At 39.7% G+C, this 22,048-nt stretch overlaps 3 protein-coding genes across 7 annotated transcripts in view; all 3 read right to left on the bottom strand.

Annotated features, from left to right (window-relative positions):
- SYTL5 (synaptotagmin like 5) overlaps positions 1–22,048 on the bottom strand; it is a 221,133-nt gene that overhangs the window by 137,200 nt on the left and 61,885 nt on the right. The gene's annotated exons all lie outside the window — the stretch shown is intronic.
- H2AL3 (H2A.L variant histone 3) lies at positions 2,038–2,725 on the bottom strand. Its single transcript, XM_074391904.1, has one exon. The coding sequence runs from the start codon at positions 2,515–2,517 to the stop codon at positions 2,089–2,091; it is 429 nt and encodes a 142-aa protein (XP_074248005.1). The 5' UTR covers positions 2,518–2,725; the 3' UTR covers positions 2,038–2,088.
- Positions 14,549–15,783, bottom strand: H2AP (H2A.P histone). Its single transcript, XM_003924053.4, has one exon. It carries the CDS (start codon positions 15,085–15,087, stop codon positions 14,734–14,736), a length of 354 nt encoding a protein of 117 aa, XP_003924102.1. The 5' UTR covers positions 15,088–15,783; the 3' UTR covers positions 14,549–14,733.

The raw sequence follows: 22,048 nt of genomic DNA, 5'->3' as shown, positions 1-22,048 counted from the left end.
ACAACGAGTTCCCTGGGAATATGAGGTTCACTGGACATGAGGTGGCAAGAAAGGCTTCTGGGATTCAAACAAGAACATCTCCCAAATGGCCCAAAGGACAACTCCAATACTGTTTCCTTCCTTCTCAGGACACTCCTCTGAATTAGCCAAAGGCAACGCTAGGTCCTTCTTAGACAGAAGCAGAGAGAGAGACCAAGTCATCAGGCAGGAGGTGCAGAGGGGACACCGGAGTGGGGATTGTTTGACTCGTCCCTCTGTTCCTGTCTTCTGCTGCTGGGCACACTCCTGTCTCTCTACAGGGCTTAGCAGGATGTGATTCTCACAGCCAGTGGCCCACATGCCCAGTGGTCACCTGACAACCAGGCCCACTGCACCTTGGGGAAGCCCACCTGTGAGTCTGCTGTTAGGGAAGGAGACAGATGCAGCTGTTTATTAAGGGCGACCCTGTGCATGCACTGTGTGGAGCAGCAGTTTACAGCCCCAACTGGGCTCAATCTCAGAAAAATACACATATGGAGGAACTCTTATTACCCCATTTACACATGAAGAGATCTGCTCGGAGGGAGGAAATGAAAGTCCAGTATCATCACATGGCCAAAAAGTGGCAAACTGGGATCTGAAACCAGGCCCTCAGCTCCCATTTTTGAAACTGGCTGGGCAGCCTCTGACCAACCTCTGTGAACCACCAGCAGGCAGCAGACTGTGGCCCCCAAGGACCCAAGGACCAGGTGACAACCTAAAATGTGGACAATCACAGGCAAGGGGACAGATGGCTACAACACCTGATGTGACACCTTTTTTTTTAAAATTGCATTTTAGGTTTTGGGGTACATGTGATGAACATGCAAGATTGTTGCATAGGTACACACATGGCAGTGTGGTTTGCTGCCTTCCGTCCCCTCACCTGCATCTGTCATTTCTCCCCATGCTATCTCTTCCCACATCCCCACCCCCCGCCCCTCCCCCATTTCCCCCCAACGGACCCCAGTGTGTAGTGCTCCCCTCCCTATGTCCATGTGTTCTGATTGTTCAACACCCACCTATGAGTGAGAATATACGGTGTTTGATTTTCTGCTCTTGATGACATCTTTTTTAAACTTAGCACAGAGCAGGATGTTTTGTAAAGGATTGCCTGTGCTTTAGAGGCCATTGCTTGGGACAGAATTATTTCTATACTTCTTAAAACATATATTCAGTCACTGATAGTTCTTTGGTGTTCTATGCAATATAGGGTCGTTATAATGAATAGGTATTTAATTTAAAAATGAGATTGTTAATCCTGTTTTAAATGAAATACATTTATAATTAAGCAGATTCATCAATAATTAACAACCATTAAACACTTCTTGAATTGCCCGTCTTAGGCCAGATCATAGGTTTTATGTAATCTCATGACTTATTTTACCAGTGCCCGGAAGAGAGGCCAGAAAGATATATTCACAGCACTAGCTACGAATGCCTGCCTCAAGTCCTCTTTCATAATGAGGGAGGGTATAAAGAAGTAAGAAATGCAATCCAGCAGGCCATCATTTCTTTTTTGCATTTTTCAGGATGGTTTCTCCTTCACTCCTCAACGTCTATGTAAAGCCCCTGTTCCGTTAAGTTCATACCAGCCAGTGTGCCCCCTCTTCACCCACCCCTGTGACCGCCGCCGTCTGACTTCAGACCTTTGCTATCCGGAATAAAGCCTCCCGCACCTCAGCCAGAGACTGCAGCTCCACCCCAGGCCCCAGCATCAGGCTGGGAATTCAACAAGCCTCGGAGGCCGCCAGCCAACTCCCTGGCCTCACAAGCCATTTCCAGATGAGAGGCAATGAGGAAGTCTCTGGCTATCCCAGTCAGTTACTCCTTGAAGGGCCATTGCCCTCACAATCACCATTGGAAACTGCCCCCTCTAAAATCACGGATTCAAACACTCCCCACACTGGCCACCCCTTCCAACCCTTCAGCTCTCTAGTGATAGCTTGTCGTAGATGTCTCACAAACACCTGAAACCCAAAGTGGCGGAAACAGTGGAGTCAGAAGCACTGTCATGGATTTACCCAGTTTAATAGCTTGGGCAGATGGAAGCAGCCTGGGGTCTTTCATCTATTGGAATTTTGGCAGCGGGATGAGTTTTCTGATAAAGTCCCACAGGGCTCGGAAACTCAGGAATCCTCCCTTCTTCTTCTCCTCCTCGCGTTGGGGCACTTCTTGGGAATGGGTGTCATCTTCCAACTTCAAGATTCTTCTGAGCTGTTCATTCTTTTGCAGTGCCCTCTGCACATGTTCTGGGGTGATGCACGTCATGCCGCTCTTCTTGGCCTCCTGGCCCGCCTGCTCCAGTATGCTGGTCGTCAGGTACTCCAAAACACCAGCCAGGAAGACAGGCGTGGTTGTGCTCAGGCGCCGGGCATACTGACCTCGCAGGGAGCGTTCCACGTGGCTGACTGAAAACTGCAGCCCTGCTCTTCTGGAATGGGAACGGCGCTGTCTTTTAGGCTTACAGGAGGTACAACTGCTTTTCTTTCCAGCCATGGTGTTTGCTGGGTTTTGCTTGGATTGGCACAGCTTGATTTTCCTGCCAGCCTCTCAATGTACCGGAGCCTAATGCTGCCCACTGTACCTCATGCTCCAGTCCCTCACTGGTCAGGAGTTGCCTTTGTGACAACCTCCACTTTGTGACGTCACTGGTGTCCACTGGGTCCTGAGGAGGCCTCAGCCTAGAAAAGCCCATGAGAGGACCCTGGTCACCCTAGTAACGGTAACTTCTTTTTGAGAGGAACCTGGTCGCTCTAGTAACTGAACTTTTTGAGAGGAACCTGGTCATCCTAGTACAGGGAACTTCTTTTTGAGAGGAAACTGGTCACCCTAGTAACTAGAACTTCTTTTTTAGAGGAACCTGGTCGCCATAGTAACTGGGACTTCTTTTTGAGAGGAGCCTGGTCTGCCTACTAACAGGAACTTCTTTTTGAAAGGACCCTGGTCACCCTAGTAACTGGAGCTTCTTTTTGAGAGGAACCTGGTCGCCCTAGTAACTGAACTTCTTTTTGAGAGGAACCTGGTCATCCTAGTACAGGGAACTTCTTTTTGAGAGGAAACTGGTCACCCTAGTAACTAGAACTTCTTTTTTAGAGGAACCTGGTCGCCATAGTAACTGGGACTTCTTTTTGAGAGGAGCCTGGTCTGCCTACTATCAGGAACTTCTTTTTAAAAAGAACCTGGTCACCCTAGTAACTGGAGCTTCTTTTTGAGAGGAACCTGGTCGCCCTAGTAACTGAACTTCTTTTTAAGGAAAAGCTAATTTTCTACTTTAACCATTTATCAAAAAATTACCCCAGCCCAGGTTCTTTAAGTTTAGCCTTGCATTGTCTGTGAGCTAATTAACATCCCTTTACAGTCATGTTTGCTGCCTTTCCTCCAATTTTCCCTCCATCTATACATTTACTTAAATATTCATGATCAATATTCCTATCTTTTTCTTTGAATTCTCTTTTGAACGGCTTGTAAGATCTGCCAATTTCCTTATGAGTTAATCAATTATTTCAATGCATTTCCATTTCATAGGTGTTTGAGTGTTATGATTTTACTCTGTTGGAAAATATCTTCTACCTGTTTAAAGGTCACATTGTTATACCTAGTGAATTCGCCTGTCAGAGCTAGTTAAACTTGATGACAGAGATGTATACCTCATGCTTGAGTAAACCCAGGAATGTCTTTGCTTGCCTCATCTAGTTGACTCCAAAGCCCAAATTGATCTTTGTTCATTGTGTTTTTCTAATTTTAGTTTCAATATTTAATTTGTTTCAATTATTTATTTACTAATTCTGCATTTGATTTTTTTGTTGTTATTCATTTACATTAGGTACGTTATTTTCATTGTTGACAAAATGGTTGGGAATTCAGTTTTAGGATCCAACCATCTGGAAAGCTCTGTAAATCAGTTAATGATTCACAGAAATCCAGTCTCCGTTGGGTAACAGACAACAGAAAATCTGGTTTGACAGTCTTTTTATTTGTCCATTTGTCTATTTATAGCTCAAATCAATTATGAATTTTATACCCTCTTAGAGGAGAACAGGTTTTTTTTTTTTTTTTTGATATTTGGATCAGAGAATTGTACTATTTACACTTGACTCATGGTTGAAATTGTAGAACTGAAGCTATAAGCTCTATTTCTCTGTGCTTGTGTATCTATGTGCTTGTGACTCTGAAAGAGCTCCACCTCTGATTTTATGATTATGTAAGGTTTCCCTACCTCTGAAAGGTAATGACATATTCGATTATAAAGCCTCTTTTGCTTATATAAATTAAATATTCCCAAAATTCCTTGAAAATGAAGAAAAGAACTATAATATTTTAAATGTGCTAGATTTAAACAGTATACATTTTCGCAGAAACCAACTCAAAGCCATTTTAAGAATTCAAATTTACATAATTTATATTAATCTTTGGTAAATAAGATTAGCTTAATAGTTTAGGTCGAGTGAAAACAACTATGTCTTACTTTATTAATCAGTGTTAGATACAACACAAGTATACATCTTTATGCTACTTAGGTCTGTTTTTCCTAAACTTAAAAATTTTTACTGATCACATGAATTAATATTACATGTATTTAATGTTTAAGATTATGAAAATATAAATTTACATTTAACCAATTGAATTATTGTTCTAACAACCATGTGTTTCTATGGTAATAAATGTTTGCAGTATATCAACTTGAAGATAATTTCCAAGACTTTTCTAGTCTATAGTAAAGCTTTAGTTGGATGTTATATCGAGTTAATTAAAGAAAAATGGGTGCCTACATAGTTTGTAAGTGAAATAGAATACTGAAATATTGACTGAGCATAATTTTATCTTCTATAATTTGCTTTTCATTTGTACATGCTACAAAAGGGGTACATCTTTGGTTCTGTCAATGAACATGTTCATGTTTTCAACATTGAAAAGCTGAATAAGGGGAGTGTGTGGCTGGATAAACCTGGGTTAAGGGTATTAATGAGATATACTAGGCTGCTAAAATGACAGAAATTCACAATAATTCACCTGTAGCTTTCTCTGGGAAATGCAAGGGATTTTGCATAAAAGATATAATTAATATACGTTATGAGAGACTACTAGGAATCTCAAAATAATACAAGAATTATTCTGCTTGTTTTGATTAAAACCTAAAATGAGAATGTTTCTGTCTTAGAGTAAAATGACTTGATATTCCAGAATATAAGAGAAAAAACCTGCATGGATATAGAAAGTAACAGAAGGTTCATATAAAGAAAATCTGAAAGACAAAACAAACAAACTTGTTCTAATTTTTTCCAAATCTGGGTCAGTTTTGATGGATTAACCATAAAATTTCTGAAAGCTGGTGATGGAGTGTTTATTCTCAGGATTCCTAGGGTTGTGTCATGGGGGAAAATAAAACAAACAACAAACAAACAAAAAGTGAAAAGAATGGTGGGTCCTTTTAAATTATTTTATTTTATTTATGTTTTTAGAAACCAGATCTCACTGTTGTCCAGGCTGCTGTGTAGTGGTGGGAGTACAGCTCACTGCAACCTCCAACATTTAGGCTTAAGCAGTCCTCCCACCTCAGCCTCTTGAGTAGTTGAGACTACAGGTATGTGCCACCAGGCCCTACTTAAGTTTTTAAATATTTTGTAGAGGTGGGGTCTCATTAATGTTGCCCAGGATGGTCTCCAACTCCTGACCTCAAGTGATCCTCTTGCCTTGGGCTCCTAAAGTGCTGGGATTATAGGCATAAATCACTATGCCTGGGCTGATGGGTCCTTTAGAATCAAACATTATATTGAAGCAAATCCATAATTTAGTTTATTCTCTTTGAAATACTAAATTTTATTGGAGTGCTGGTTTGCTCTTAATAAGAGATGGTAAAGATTATTCTCTATCTGTTTTAGTTTCCTATAGTGGCTGTAACAAATTACCATAAACTTAGTGGCTTAAAAGAACAGACATTTATTTTCTTACAAGTCAGAAATAAGAAATCAGTTTCACTAAGCTAAAATCAAGGTGACCAGTGGGCTGCATTAATTTTTGACGATCTAGGGTGGAATCTGTTTCCTTGCCTTTTCTAGCTTATAGAGCTGTATTTGTGGCTCATGGCTCCTTCCTACATCTTCAAATCCAGCAGTGTAGAATCTTACTTCAGTTGTCACATTACCTTTTGCTTTTGTTGTCAAATTTCCCTCTGTGCCCCACTTATAAGGACACCTTGATTTCATTTTGGGCCAACTCAGATTGTCCAGGGTAACTTTTCCATTTCTCCATCTCAATATCTTTTGTTTGATCACATCCATGAAGTCCCACTTGCAAAATATAAGGTAACTTCATAGATTCTAGAGATTAGGACCTGAATATCTTAGAGTGTCAAACTGTAGCCTACCACATCACCTTGTACATATTCTGCCCATATAGCAGAGATTGTGTCTCACCAAAATATCCCTTTCTTTTAACTTTATCGTGCCATTTATTATCTTTAAAATAAAAGAACATTTGCATTTCTAAAGTGTTAAGGACTAGTTTATATTTACTTAAATATTGTCTTCCCATTGAATTAGTAGATAGCTAAGCTACAACCATGAATATACTTAGGCTCTTGCGATTCAATCTTAAGAGATCACATGTCCAGACAACTTTTAATTTTAGCATTCCCAAAATTGAATCTTCAATAGAAGTTGAAATAAAGTAAAAGAAAACCTCAAAATATCTTTTGCACTTAAAATTTCCTTTGACATTTCTCACAGGGTATCTACCAAGTCATAAATATTTATTCTTTCATTTTATGAAAAAGTGAACTACTAGAAATAATTACATTTATCTGACATGTTACTATTAATGACTGGCATATAAAATTGTCAAATCAAAAAAGGTGCTCAGACTTCCCTAGGTTAAATATGAATAGAGAAAATATTAATATAATTATTTCAGAACTCTATGAGAAGTTACTACAGATTGGTCACTGTCTTTACTGTCTGTGATATATTTCTAATTATCAGAGTCCTGTGGTTTCTTTCCCTGGTGATCTAGGCAACAAGCTTGTAGTATTATCAGTCACAATTTCAGTTATTACTTTTAAATAGTTGGTAATAACCTTCCTTTTTAAATGCAAATCTAGCATCTCCTAGGCCAGTGATTTTCAATTGAGAATATAACTTTAGACTTGTCTATTGTGATAGAAAAATTTTATATGCCAATTTAGCTAAGTTATGGTGTTTATTTTTGTATTCAAACACTAGACTAGATATAGTGAAAGACTTTTTTAAAGATGTGATTAATATTTACAATCAGTTGACTATAAGAAACGGAGATTACTGTCAATAAAGTGGGTAGACTGGACCTAATTAGTTTCAGGCCTTAAGAACAAAAACGAAGGTTTCCTGGAGAAGGAATTAGTAATCCAGCCTGAGTGTCCAGCCTGTTAACCTGACTTAAAGATTTTAGACTTCAGCCAGGTGTGGTGGCTCATGCCTATAATCCCAGCATTTTGGGAGGCCGAGGCAGATGGATCATTTGAGGTCAGGAGTTCAAGACCAGCCCCTGGCCAATGTGGTGAAACATCGCCTCTACTAAAAAAAAAAAAAAAAAAAAAAAAAAAAAAAAAAAAAAATCACAAAAATTAGCCGGGCATGATGGCAGCCATCTGTAGTACCAGCTACTCGGAAGGCTGAGGCAGGAGAATCACCTGAACCTGGGAGGTAGAGGTTCCAGTGAGCCAAGATCATGCCACTGCACTCCAGCCTGGGGGACAGAGGGGAAAAAAAAAAGGTAAGATTTTAAATTTCTCAGATTAGATAATTTCATGAACTAATTCATATAAAAATAAGTATAAATGTAACTACTTATCTATATATATTTCATTTTTTCTGGAGAACTTGACTAATACTTCAATGAAGTTTTATTAAAACACGGATGATTGAACCTACATCATACATCTTTGAAATACGCTGAATCATCATGCTTATAGAAATTTTGTCAAAAACTCTTTTTTGACTTTATAATCTTCTTTTGCACAGCATAGAAAAAAGTAAGTTTTACTTTCAGTAGCTTTATTCTTTTTATGATTTCACACAAGATTTTTACTTGTAAAAGTTATGTATTATTTCACTTGCAATAAGTTAATCACAGCCATTATATGTCTCCGTCTCCTCCAGATTGTTATTTGATTTACACTGATGCTTCCCTGAAGATCACACAATCAGTGACAGGCCAGAAGCTTTGTCTTAGAAAACAAGGACTGTCTTAGGGCCCCGTGAAAGGTCAGTACTTCACATACTTTCAAGAATAGGCTCTTGGCCGGGTGCAGTGGCTCATGCCTGTAATCCCAGCACTTTGGGAGGCCGATGTGGGTGGATATTTGAGGTCAGGAGTTCAAGACTATCCTGGCTAATGTCGTGAAACCCTGTCTCTACTATAAATACAAAAAATTAGCTGGGTGTTGTGGCAAGTGCCAGTAATCCCACTTACTCAAAGGCTGAGGCAGAAGAATCACTTGAGCCCAGGAGGCAGGGGCTACAGTGAGCTGAGATCGCCCCACTGCACCTTTGGCTGGGTGACAGAGTGAGACTCTATCTCAAAATAAATAAATAAATAAACTTAAAAATAGGCAGTTGAACACAGGTTTCTCACGCCATCACACAGCCACCTTTACTACAATGTCAGTGAGTAGAGTCAGAATTTCCAGAACACCTTAGCTGAGTAGTATTTGTGTTCATAACACAGTTTAACACAATGTCAACTGGAACAAGACCTACACCTACAGATCCCAAAGATCTGTACTCAAAAGTACTGTAAAATCAGTACTTTTCTCATAAGCTGTTCAACTTTCTCCAAATAAATCAAAAGTGAAAAGTCCTCAAGAGTGAGTTGTTGAATGAGTGTTGTCAAGACTATCAAGATTGAGAGCGTACAAGTTCTTGTGAGTGCTTTCTTAGAAATCCAAGAGACCCTAATGTCTCAGCATTGAATGCTTGAGCTTTATTTCCCCAGAGGGGAACATTAAACACTTTCACTCTTGAGATCTTTTTCTCAGGATATGATAGAGGAAAGACCCTCAGTAAGAAGTAAGAAGGGTGAGGCTGTCATTCCAATATGCTGCCCACTTGTCATTTGACCTTGAGAGAGCTGATAACAATGACTGGACCTCAGTGGTCTTAGACGTAAAATGGTGACCCTATATATCATGTCCTATTTATCTACTTTTAGTACAGATCTTTCCTTAGGAAAAGATCATAGACTAGTAATTGTACATCTCAATCAAACCTTTGAAATAATTTGACTCAACCTTCTCATTTTACATCCTTGGAGGCTGATAGGTCCCAAGAAAACTACACTTATAAGAGACCAGACTTGGTCTCCTCCCTCTCCTTTCATTATTTTTCTCATCTGTATCATGACAACTCCCTTCCACAGTGCAGTGGGTAAATGCCTTTTACTTTGTATTTGAGAACTCGAGTATCTCACAATCACAATATCTAACTTTATTCCCCGTTGCTACCTGATTTCTATTAGTAGACTTTGCTTTGACAGAAGTTTAGAGATGTTTCCCCCAGTTATTCAAGCACCCTACATATAAGAGAGACTGATCTTTAATTTTCATGAAGGACTCTGAAGGAGAAACATTAAAACGATAGCAAATTAAGATACTGTTCATTGCTCTTTGTTAGATTCATACTCATAAAAGAATAAAAGAAAATATAACAAATTCACCATTCCAGTGCTTTTTAGGATAGAATTACTGGATTGACACAGGTCAATTAACTATTTGTTACTAATTGGCTGCAACAGGTTTAGTAATTAAGGGTCAGCATTTAGAAACCATTATAGTAATCTGGCTTGCCACACATTGAAGTGACTGGAATCATCTCATTAAAAACGCTATACACTCTGGGTATTAAACTCAAGCATGAAATCATGTGCAAGCTCTGTTGTAGCCAAGTATAACAGGACCACATATAATATTAGTTCACAATAAATTTCTACAACAATAACAGAAAATATTGGCCCTACATCAAAGATAGTTTCAGAAGAGTCATATTATACTAATTTACTAAATAAGATGATTTGTTCTCAAAAATTGTGGTTTCCGTATCTTGGCTAACTGAATAATGCTGCAATAAACATGGGAGTCCAGATATCTCTATGACATACCGATTTAATTATTTTTGGATGTATACTCATCAGGGGGATTGCTAGATCATACTATAGTTCTATTTTTAATAGTTAAAGGAATGTCCATACTTTTGTTCAGTTGGCTGTGCTAATTTACATTCCCAACAACAGTGTATGAGGGTTCCCTTTCTTCCACATCCGTCCCAGCATTTGTTATTTTTTGTCTTTTTGATAATAGCCATCCTAGCTGAAATAAAATAAAGTCTCATTTTAGTATTGATTTGCATTTCCTTGATGATTAGTGATGTTGAACAATTCTTTATATACCTGCTTGCTATTTTTATGTCTTCTTTTGAGAAATGTGTATTGAGATCTTCTGCCCATTCTTCACTCACATTATTTGGTTTTCTACTATTGAGTTGTTTGTGTTCCTTACAAAGAATACGTGGTATTTACATACAAGATGGAATACTATACAGTCATAAAAAAGAATGAAATCCTGCCGTTTGCAACAACATGGATGAACCTAGAGAATATACTGTTAAGTGAAATAAGTAGACACAGAAAGACAAATACCACACAATCTCACTGATATGCAGAATCCAAAAAAGTTAATTTCACAAAAGTAAGGAGTAGAATATTGACTACCACAAGCTGGGAAGAGTAGCTAGGGAGGGGGAATGGGGAGAGGTTGGTCAAAGGGTATGAAGTTACAGTTAAATAGGAGGAATAAGTTCTGGTATTCTGCTGCAAAGTAGGGTAGCCATAGTCAACAATGATATATTAAATACTTCAAAATAGCTAGAAGAGAGAACTTTGAGTGTTCTCACCACAAAGAAATAACAAGTGTCTGAGGTGACAGATATGTTAATTATCCTGACTTTAATCATTACACCACATATAGATGTATAGAAACATCACAATGTACCCCATAAATATGTACAACAATCATGTGTCAATGAAAAATTAAACATATTTTAAAAATTAATTAAAATTGTGGGTTAATGGTGAGAAAAATGAATTCAAATATCTTTAGGAGCCAGGCAAGTACTGTAAATGAGTGAAGTAGATCAGACAAGAGATACTATAGAAAAGCTTGAGGACTGTGGCAAACCAGAGAGGCCCAGGATTAACAGGGCAGCACTAGTCCTCTTCATCTGGATGTAGCCATGTGTATATACAGAGACATTCTGTTTTCTCAAGAGAGAACACAAATCAAACATATTTCATGTAAAAAGATCTAGATTTTAAAACATTGGCAACAAACTAATTTTCATTAAGAACATAATGGTAGTCCTAATTATCCCATCTACTGTCCAGATTAGGTATGTGACCTGCCACTTTGTTAACCAAGCATTAGGAAAATGATGTATTAGATGTTCATAGAAGTGCCTCTCTTTCTAGAATCTGTTTTGGGAATAAAAGAGGCACTCTTTAAGGAGTCAGGCCATCTCCCTTTGGCTACATCATGTATGATATATCACATAAAGGGAACAAAGACCTGAGCCTTTAAAATGCTTTGCTTCCCAAAAGTTTCTCTAGGTGGGAGGCCAGCCTGATAACTACACATTTGTGTTCAAGCCAACACCAAGCCATCTTTACCCTGTAAGTCTCCTGCCCTTAGGTTCAACTCTGGGGCTCATCTCTCCTCATGCACCATATTTTCTGCAGTCTTGACCTGAGTCTGACCCCAGCCTGCTCTGACACTGCTTGTGATCACTGGCCTGGTTGGCAGCCACAGTCACCTCAGCTTCTGTCTTTGCTCACTTGGCCATTAGTTTTCTCAATCGCAATAGGGTGCTAGCCACCAATGCTGTCCTGTCCACAGGGCACAGGCCAGAGGGACTCCTTCCTCACCTTTCCCTCCTGCTATTAGAAATGCACACAAGGGAGGGGCCAAGATGGCTGAATAGGAACAGTTCTGTTCTCAGCTCCCAGCAACACCAACAAAGAAGGTGAGTGATTTCCACATTTTCAATTGAGGTACCCAGTTCATCTCATTGGGACTGGTTAGGCAGTGGGTGCAACTCATGGAGAGTGAGCAGGAGCCGGGTGGGGTGTACCTTCACCCAGGAAGGATAAGGAGCCTGGAGACCTCCCTCCTCCAGCCAATGGAAGCTGTGAGGGACTGTACTACCCAGCCCAGATACTACGCTTTTCCCAGGATTTTTGCAACGTGCAGATCAGGAGTTTCCCTCACTTGCCTACACCACCATAGCCCTGGGTTTCTAGCACAAAACTGGGTGGCTGTTTGGGCAGAGACCAAGTTAGCTGCAGGAGTTTTTTTCATACCCTAGTGGTGCCTGGAACCCCAGCAAGACAGAACTACTCACTCCGTAGAAAGGGGGCTGAAGTCAGGGAGCCAAGTGGTCTCACTCAGTGGATCCTATTCTTATGGAGGCTAGCCAGATAAGAACAACTGCCTTGAAATTTGCACTGACCGCACAGCAGTCTGAAGATGACCTGGGATGATCAACTTGGGGGAACGGGTGTCTGCCATTACTGAGGCTTGAGTAGGTGGTTTTCCTCTAACAGTGCTAAGGAAGCTGGGAATTTTGGACTGTGCAGAATTCACCACAGTGTGGCAAAGCAGCTGTGGCCAGACTACTCTAGATTCCTCCTCACTGGTCAGGACCTGCAGCTGCTGGAGAGAGGCCTGCTTGCTGCTCAGATGCACAGGAGAGAAAGTGATGACCTGGGCTAAGGCTGGAAATGCTCTGCAGCTCTCCATAAGGAATTACGCAGTGGTGGGATGGGCATCTTGACAACGAGTTCCCTGGGAATATGAGGTTCACTGGACATGAGGTGGCAAGAAAGGCTTCTGGGATTCAAACAAGAACATCTCCCAAATGGCCCAAAGGACAACCCCAACACTATTTCCTTCCTTCTCAGGACACTCCTCTGAATTAGCCAAAGGCAACGCTAGGTCCTTCTTAGACAGAAGCAGAGAGAGAGACCAAGTCATCAGGCAGAAGGTGCAGCGGGGACACCGGAGTGGGGATTGTTTGACTCGTCCCTCTGTTCCTGTCTTCTGCTGCTGGGCACAGTCCCGTCTCTCTACAGGGCTAAGCAGGATGTGATTCTCACAGCCAGTGGCCCACATGCCCAGTGGTCACCTGACAACCAGGCCCACTGCACCTTGGGGAAGCCCACCTGTGAGTCTGCTGTTAGGGAAGGAGACAGATGCAGCTGTTTATTAAGGGCGACCCTGTGCATGCACTGTGTGGAGCAGCAGTTTACAGCCCCAACTGGGCTCAATCTCAGAAAAATACACATATGGAGGAACTCTTATTACCCCATTTACACATGAAGAGATCTGCTCAGAGGGAGGAAATGAAAGTCCAGTATCATCACATGGCCAAAAAGTGGCAAACTGGGATCTGAAACCAGGCCCTCAGCTCCCATTTTTGAAACTGGCTGGGCAGCCTCTGACCAACCTCTGTGAACCACCAGCAGGCAGCAGACTGTGGCCCCCAAGGACCCAAGGACCAGGTGACAACCTAAAATGTGGACACTCACAGGCAAGGGGACAGATGGCTACAACACCTGATGTGACACCTTTTTTAAACTTAGCACAGAGCAGGATGTTTTGTAAAGGATTGCCTGTGCTTTAGAGGCCATTGCTTGGGACAGAATTATTTCTATACTTCTTAAAACATATATTCAGTCACTGATAATTCTTTGGTGTTCTATGCAATATAGGGTCGTTATAATGAATAGGTATTTAATTTAAAAATGAGATTGTTAATCCTGTTTTAAATGAAATACATTTATAATTAAGCAGATTCATCAATAATTAACAACCATTAAACACTTCTTGAATTGCCCGTCTTAGGCTAGATCATAGGTTTTATGTAATCTCATGACTTATTTTACCAGTGTCCTGAAGAGAGGACAGAAAGATATATTCACAGCACTAGCTACGAATGCCTGCCTCAAGTCCTCTTTCATAATGAGGGAGGGTATAAAGAAGTAAGAAATGCAATCCAGCAGGCCATCATTTCTTTTTTGCATTTTTCAGGATGGTTTCTCCTTCACTCCTCAACGTCTATGTAAAGCCCCTGTTCCGTTAAGTTCATGCCAGCCAGTGTGCCCCCTCTCCACCCACCCCATGACCGCCGCCATCTGACTTCAGTCCTTTGCTATCCGGAATAAAGCCTCCTGCTCCTTAGTCAGAGACTGCAGCTCCACCCCAGGCCCCAGCATCAGGCTGGGAATTCAACAAGCCTCAGAGGTCTCCAACCAACTCCCTGGCCTCACAAGGCCTTCCTGTTCCAAGGCAATGAGGAAGTCTCTATGTCTACCCCAGCCAGTTCCTCCCCGAAAGGCCAGTGACCTCACAATCACCATTGAAGACTGCCCCCTCTAAAATCACGGATTCAAAACTCCCCACACTGTCCATCCCTTCCACCCCTTCACCTCTCTAGGAATAGCTTCTCCTAGATGTCTCACAAACACCTCCAATCCAAAGTGATGGAAACTGAGTGGAGTCAGAAACATATTCATGGATTTGCATCCTTTAATAGCACTTGTTGATGACAACAGCAGGGATTCCTCAGCTATGATACGTTTTTGCCCTGGTTAAGCCTGTGAGGATCCCTTCCAGGCTCTGGGACCCAGTCTTCAGCCATTCTTCTCAGATTTAGGCATCTCATCCAACAGAAAGGAGGTTACATCACTCTCGAGGCAGTGGGGCTCACGGTTGTTGTCCACTTCTCTCTCCCCATCTTGTGAAGTGTTGTTCATATTGTCATTGTGGCTGGCCTCCAGGCCTACCTGCTCCATGATGTAGTCACCAAGGCAATCGAGCAAGGCAAGGAGGCTATTTATTATGGAGGAACTTTGGCTTTGGGCATCTCGTTCATCCTGAACAAGGTGGTCAACAAAGCTCCTAGGGACCTGTAGCTCATTTCTAGAAGGGTCTTGATTCTGATTGTTATTTGTAGGAGAGTTCTTACAGTTATTTGTCTCTGACATTATGTTTGCTTGGTCTGGCTCGGCTGAGCTATGCTTGATTCTCCAGCTCCAGTAGGTCTCTAAGGACACTGGCACTTAGTCCTGCCCACTGTGTCTCTCTGCTCTAGGCCCTGATTGGTCAGGGAGCTAGCTGCCTTTGTGACATCCTAGACTTTGGGATTTCATTGGTGTTCACTGGTCCCTGATCAGACCTCAGCCTAGAAATATCTGTGACACTGACCTCGTCACCCTAATGACTGAATCCTGATTTTGAGGGAACTATAACTTTTTACCTGATTTTGACATTGTAAAAATAAATGTGTGTTTCAATGGAAAATTTTGCTCTATCTTCAGGACATCACTGCAAGTTATCTGATTCTAGCCTTACATTATCTCTGAAATCTTGCATAGGTTTTTGTTAGTTGTAGGCCACAGATACATGTACAATATATTCTTTAGTAGAGGTTCAGTTGTCCTTCACCTAATGAAACCAGTTTTACCTCCATTTACACAATCATTTAATATTCCTGATGAATATTCCCATATCAACTCTTTGGTTTCCCTTTTGAAACTGTTATAATAACCTTTTCTTTTAGCATGTGTTCATTTCATATCTGTATGAGTGTCATGATTTTATTTGAAAAATATTTTTAAATCATTTTGCAATTAATAATAAGATGCTCAATACCTGTTAGTGCCAGGTAAACATAGTTGATGGAGAAGTACATCTTGTGCTCAGTTTAAGCCCAGATGTGTATTTCTTGTCTCTCCTAGGTGAAGCAAAAGCACTAAGAGATGTTTCTTTTCTATTATTTAATTTTCCTCTCTGCTAATTCTGTGTTTTCCCTTTGAGTTTTATTCATTTACAGCCAATAACTTTGCCATTCCACAGGGGAAAAAGTGGAAAGAAAATAGTCTCGAATCCAAACAATTTCAAAATCTAACCATTAGGTTTCAAGGCCTGGGAATAGTCTACAGCTTGAGACCCCTCCCTCTGATCACTCTGATCCTGTAACTTCACCTGGGGTAATAAATCTTTCCTCTGGTCTCTAGGTTCTGCCCTCAGTCATTTTTCCTTTATTTTGAATGGCAGCATATGTTTACAGTCGAGTAAGTTTTATCAGCCTGCTTTGTCCTGTCAAATTTTGGGAGTCCTATAGCCTTCTTTCATTTCTTCCTCTATTTGTCCCTTTCAGTCTAAGCTGGCGTTGTCTCTACTGATAGAACATTCTCAAAAACTTACATGTCTTTTATGTATGTCATGAGGATTCATGCCATTAGACAAGAGTCTTCTTCACAGATTTCTCATAGAAAATTCCATCTCTATTCCTTGCTTATTTGAGAAGCACACCCCATATCTCTTCAAAATGTCATCTGTGTGTTTGAATACTTTGGTCTTTTCATCCCTTTAAGGCGCCAGCAAAAAGATGGATAGCCATGCCCTTGATTTTATCTCTGGAGGATGATTTCGTGGCAGTGAATTCACTAATTTTGGTGTCTTTTGCAATCTGGATAGACTGAGAATTTCTTATGTCAGTAAATCCTGGTTTCTTTTTGCTTAACAGTTCTCCCCTCATTTTATGTCTTTCCTCTAGCATTTTACTATAAACAGCAGAAAAAAAAAGGCCATTCCTTTAGTCCTTTGCATGAAAATCTGCTCAACTAAATATTCAAGTTCATTGCTTACAAGTCCTGCTCTCCACATAATTATAGGGCATAATTCAGCTAAGATTTCTGCTGCTGTATAACACAAACTCCCTTTTACAATATTATGTTACTAATTTCTTTCTAAGCCTTCACCACCAACACCTTTAACATTTATATTTCTATCAATAGTTTGTTTACAATCATTTAGGTGTTCTCTAGGATAATATAGGCTTTCTCTACTGTGCTCCTCATATCTGAGCTCTCCCTAGGAGCACTTTGAACATTCATATTTCTACTGACGGTCTGTTCAAGGTAATCTAGAGTTGTTCTATAATGCTCCTGAAAATTATTTCAGTCCATAGATATTATCCCGTTGCAAAGCCCCTTCCACCTTTTTAGATATTTGTTATAGCAGCAACCCACTTCCAGGGACCAAAAATTGTAATAGATCCCTATGGCTGCTATAATGAATTGCCATAAACTTGGTAGCTTTAAAATGCACTCTTAGTATCTTACAAACCTGGAGGTCAGACGGCCCAAATCAGTTTCATTAGGCTGAAAATAAGGTGCCAACAGTTCCATGCTCCCTCTGGGGACCCTAGGGTAGAGTTTGTTTCCTTGCCTTTCCTAGCTCCTAGAGCTGCATTCCTTATCTCATGGGCCCCTTCCTTCCTATTTAGAGCCAGCAGCATAGCATTTTTCTTCAGTAGTCACATTTCCTTCTTCTGTGTCAAATCCACCTCTGTCTCCCTCTTTTATGAACATGTGTGATTGCACTTAGGTTCTATCAGATAATACACAATAATTTCCCATCTTTCACAATCATCTCTGTGAATTCTCTTTTTCCATATAAGGTAACATTTATAAGTGCAAAGAGTTAGGATTGAGATCTTTGGACCATTATTCAGCCTACCACTGGAATTATTCCCTGGAAACTCTGGCATGGAAGAGAGGAATCAAGACAGAGAAGGAAAGGAAGCAAACAAACAAAGTGTTCATTATTAAGCAGCTAATATCACTGAAAAACTTTAGGTATTCAAGTGGACATAAGTCTAATGTTAATTAAGTGAGGCTGTGTTAGAGGTAATGAGGTAATGCTAGAGAGGGCCCCTGAAGAGAGGTAAACAGGATTATTTGACATGTTAATTACATAAGAAGCATTGTTAAAATTTTTTAAAAAGTAATTTTTAGTTTTCTTCAGGTTATATTTTAGTAAATGATAACAATATGTTCCAAAATTGTATGGGATTTTTAAAATTCTAGTATGTCTGAATATATGCTATCAATGATAATTATGGTTATTATGTGAAGTTACTGTAAACTATAGAAATAACCTAATTTCCTTGTCAATTATTTTTATTTTTATTTTTATTTTTATTTTTTTGAGACGGAGTTTCGCTCTTGTTACCCAGGCTGGAGTGCAATGGCGCGATCTCGGCTCACAGCAACCTCTGCCTCCTGGGTTCAGGCAATTCTCCTGCCTCAGCCTCCTGAGTAGCTGGGATTACAGGCACGCACCACCATGCCCAGCTAACTTTTTGTATTTTTAGTAGAGACGGGATTTCACCTTGTTGACCAGGATGGTCTTGATCTCTTGACCTCGTGATCCACCCGCCTCGGCCTCCCAAAGTGCTGGGATTACAGGCTTGAGCCACCGCGCCCGGCCTGTCAATTATATTTTTAACTATGATTGTTTATAATCACTTCCGCAGTTAATTGCTTAATACTGATGGAGTTTCTGAAAACTTCAAAGGCATGGTGTCTTTTAGGAAGTTTATGAAAAGATGGAAAGGACCTTAAAAACGTTTTTTTTTTAATTTATTTTTATTTTTTTTATTATTAAAAGCATTCTTTATTATAGGTTTCTATTAAGTTTAAAATCATATCATTTGAACTGCGTAAATATTCCTAGAACTTCAATGAAAAGACTGACTGGGTTATAAAACTGGTAACCCAAGTGAAACAAAAATTAATTGAATACCAAGAAAATACTTTGCCAAATATTCATGTTAGATCAGCTAGTATTAAAACTGTCTAAATATACAATTTAAATAAAATCCATTATCTAAGTCAAATTACCTATGATAACTCATCAGTTATCAGTGCTATGCACCTAACTTGGAGCACAATTGGTATTCAAGAGGAGGTAAGTTTAATGTTAATTAAGCATGGACTCATGGAGAACCAGGATAGCCACCTAGTCCTTCCAGAGTCCTAAAAAAAAAAAAAAAACCTTTAGCTTCTGTTATTAAAAGTTCTGCATTTCATGACTCATCATGGAAAAGGTAAAATGATCCAAATTAAATATATTGGTGTGGTGACTTATAAATTGCTAAAATAGCTTATAACCAATGTTTGGTTTCATATTCCTGGGAAGATAATCAAAGCTTCAGGTACATTCGGCTACATGATAGGTCATTTAAACATTGATAAAGGGATTTCATTCAATTGTCATTTTCAATGTATGTTTTCTGGTTGTATAAAAGATTTCTTATGCAAGAGAGCTAATACTGTAACACTAAGTTATTATGCCACAGTGTATTCTCACCAAGTAAAGAAAGCTTTTTATAGTTCACTGAGGACAATCAACCCCTTCACAACCTAGAACCTGAAGATTGGATCTTCTGGGAACATCAGAGAAAGATTTTCCTTGCCATCCACACTGCAACAAAACTTTAGGATCTTGAACTTTGGGTTCATAACCTCACAGCTGAGAAGGGTTCCTCTGCACTCTTGACACGGCACACTCATTGGAACCCTTAAGGAAAAGCTAATCAGGGAAGTCACTCCCCAGAAGAAGATGACATCCTTGATGTGAACAGCTATTCCCAAGATCACTGATTAAGACTTCTCTAGTATCATGAGAGTCTTATCTTTAAATATTTTTTCTTGTTTATGCCTCTATGAGCAATAGAAATGAAAAGGGGGTCTGTTCTGTTCACTTACGGGGTATACTTACATCTGTGAAGGATTTTGTAGCCAGCTTTATACATGGATAACCTTATACTTTAATAAAGATGATGGCCCAATGTAGGTAAGAAACTTAAATGGTACATGTTTCCTCATAATCAGGCAGAAACAGAACATTGGTTCATTCCTCTTAACCCACATCATGGGTTAAAGAGAGCATTGCCAGGAGGCCTTCACTCTTCTAGAAAAGCATCATTTGTTAGGTAATTTTTGCATGGTTTGGAGTAAAAGAGGCAATGATCAGAAATGTATCCCTCATGATAGTCTCTATAGCAGATTCTACTATAAAGGCTATAGTGACACAACAGAGTTTAAATTCTCTTGTGAGAGTTATGCTAAATAATATAATTGACTAAACAGAGAAGTATCTGTGCAGCTGCTGGCACTTGTGGCCTATGGAGAAATACATCAAATGTAGATTATAGAGATTCAGTTGCAGGGGATTAACAAAGAGACTGCTTAGTTAAGTCAGTAGACTCTTTATCTAGCTCATTCTTTTATTTATTTAATTTTAGGTGGTTTGGTTTATAGGGACTCTGGGTAAGGAACATACTACAAACTCTTGGTATTATCCTCCCGATATTCATAACAGTCTCCCTGGTGTGCTGTATTCTCTCAAAGGTTTTAAATGCTTGCATGCAGCCATCTCTAGAACATCAAATGGTCTCCCTTCAACTAGAATGAAAAGAGCTGAAAGAAATGTGTGACTATGAGGGCACCATAACCTATGAATGACATGCTGAGACCTGAAACCCAAAATGATGATAACTGAGAGTGATGCTAAGGGCCTAAGTTTTCGTCAAACTCTCACCTAAGTGAGAGCCTTGCCAAAAAGGGGTAGTTTTTTTAAAACAAAATTATGGGACATCATTATTTTGGACTGAGCTCATGCACTAGGCCCCAACAGATCAAACCAAACAAAAATGGAGTCGCTCATGCTAAATGTGACATAATCAAATTAATACTTTTAGGAAACACATAAATCCTAGACCAGAACAGACCAGGTTTTGTTTCTGTCTTATAAACTGGGCATTCCAGCATAAGGATTTATCCTCTACTAAGTCCTTGTTTCTACCTTTGCAAAACTGTTCTACTGATTCCCAGTGGGTTTTAAGACCAAATAAGTGTATTTATGATGGTGATAGTGACATCAATGACTAAAGTTTTGGTCAATGTCTCAAAATTGAGAAAACGACCGAAAGAAGAGAATTGTTAAAGCAAACTAAATATGGCCTGAGAAGAACTCTGTACTTCTATATTTGAGTACTTGTAGATGAACTGCCACCTAACTTAACAGGTAGACAAGATGTAAAACCTAACTTAGAAGTATGCCTCTGTAATAATAGCTGAGTCTTGACCAATCCCAGCAGCTGTACTTCTGCCACTCATACACTGCTGAGTGTTCAAGCTGTTTTCAAATAACGTGAACACCAAGGTATAGCCGATCCAGTTGTTTCCATGCCTCCCTTCTAATTTCTGTACATCGCTTCCCTATTTTTGTGTATAAATTTGATCTGACCACGAAGAATCCCTGGAGTCTCTCTGAATCTGTTGTGATTCTGGGGGCTGTCTGATTGGTGAATCATTCATTGCTCAGATAAACTCTTTTAAATTTTGTTCAGCTGAAGTTTTCCTTTTAACACTTACAATCATGGTGGAAGGCACCTCTTCACAGGGCAGCGGGAGAAAGAATGAGTGCCAACAGGGGAAATGCCAGATACTCACACAACTATTAAATCTTGTGAGAACTCACTCTCATGAGAACAGCATGGGGGACACAGTCCATATGATTCAACTACTTCCCACTAGGTCTCTCCCATAACACATGGGGATTATGAGGACTACCATTCAAATGGAGATTTGGGTGGGGACACAGCCAAACCATATCAATCATCACAGTCAACTTACAGATATAAAAGAAGCCCTGCTGAGATAAAACAAAAACAAGAGCAAAAACAAAACAAAACAAAAACAAAACCCATCACCAACATGAGACCAGTTTATATTGCCAGCCCACAGAAACATGACAGAAATAAATGGTTTGGGGTTTTGCTTTTATAAAGGCTTTTTTGAAACACAACTCACATATCATACAATCCATCCATTTCAAGTGTACCATTTAATGAGTTTTCATATACTCAGATATGTGTAACCATCACAGTCATTTTTAAGATATTTTCACCGTCTCAAATGAAACCTTTTACTCTTTTGCTCTCACCCTTCTATCCCCTGATCCCCCAAAGAAACTAGTAATCTACTTAATATCTCAATAGGTTTGCCTATTGTAGACATTTCATATGAATGAAATTATACAATACACAGTCTTTTTTGACTGTTTTTTTTTTTCACTTGGCCAGGCACATGA

The sequence above is a fragment of the Saimiri boliviensis genome, chromosome X (assembly GCF_048565385.1).
Source record: "Saimiri boliviensis isolate mSaiBol1 chromosome X, mSaiBol1.pri, whole genome shotgun sequence".
NCBI classification, from domain to species: Eukaryota; Metazoa; Chordata; class Mammalia; order Primates; family Cebidae; genus Saimiri; species Saimiri boliviensis.
The sequence above is the reverse complement of the archived record's forward strand: the minus strand, read 5'-3'. Positions and strand labels throughout refer to the sequence as shown.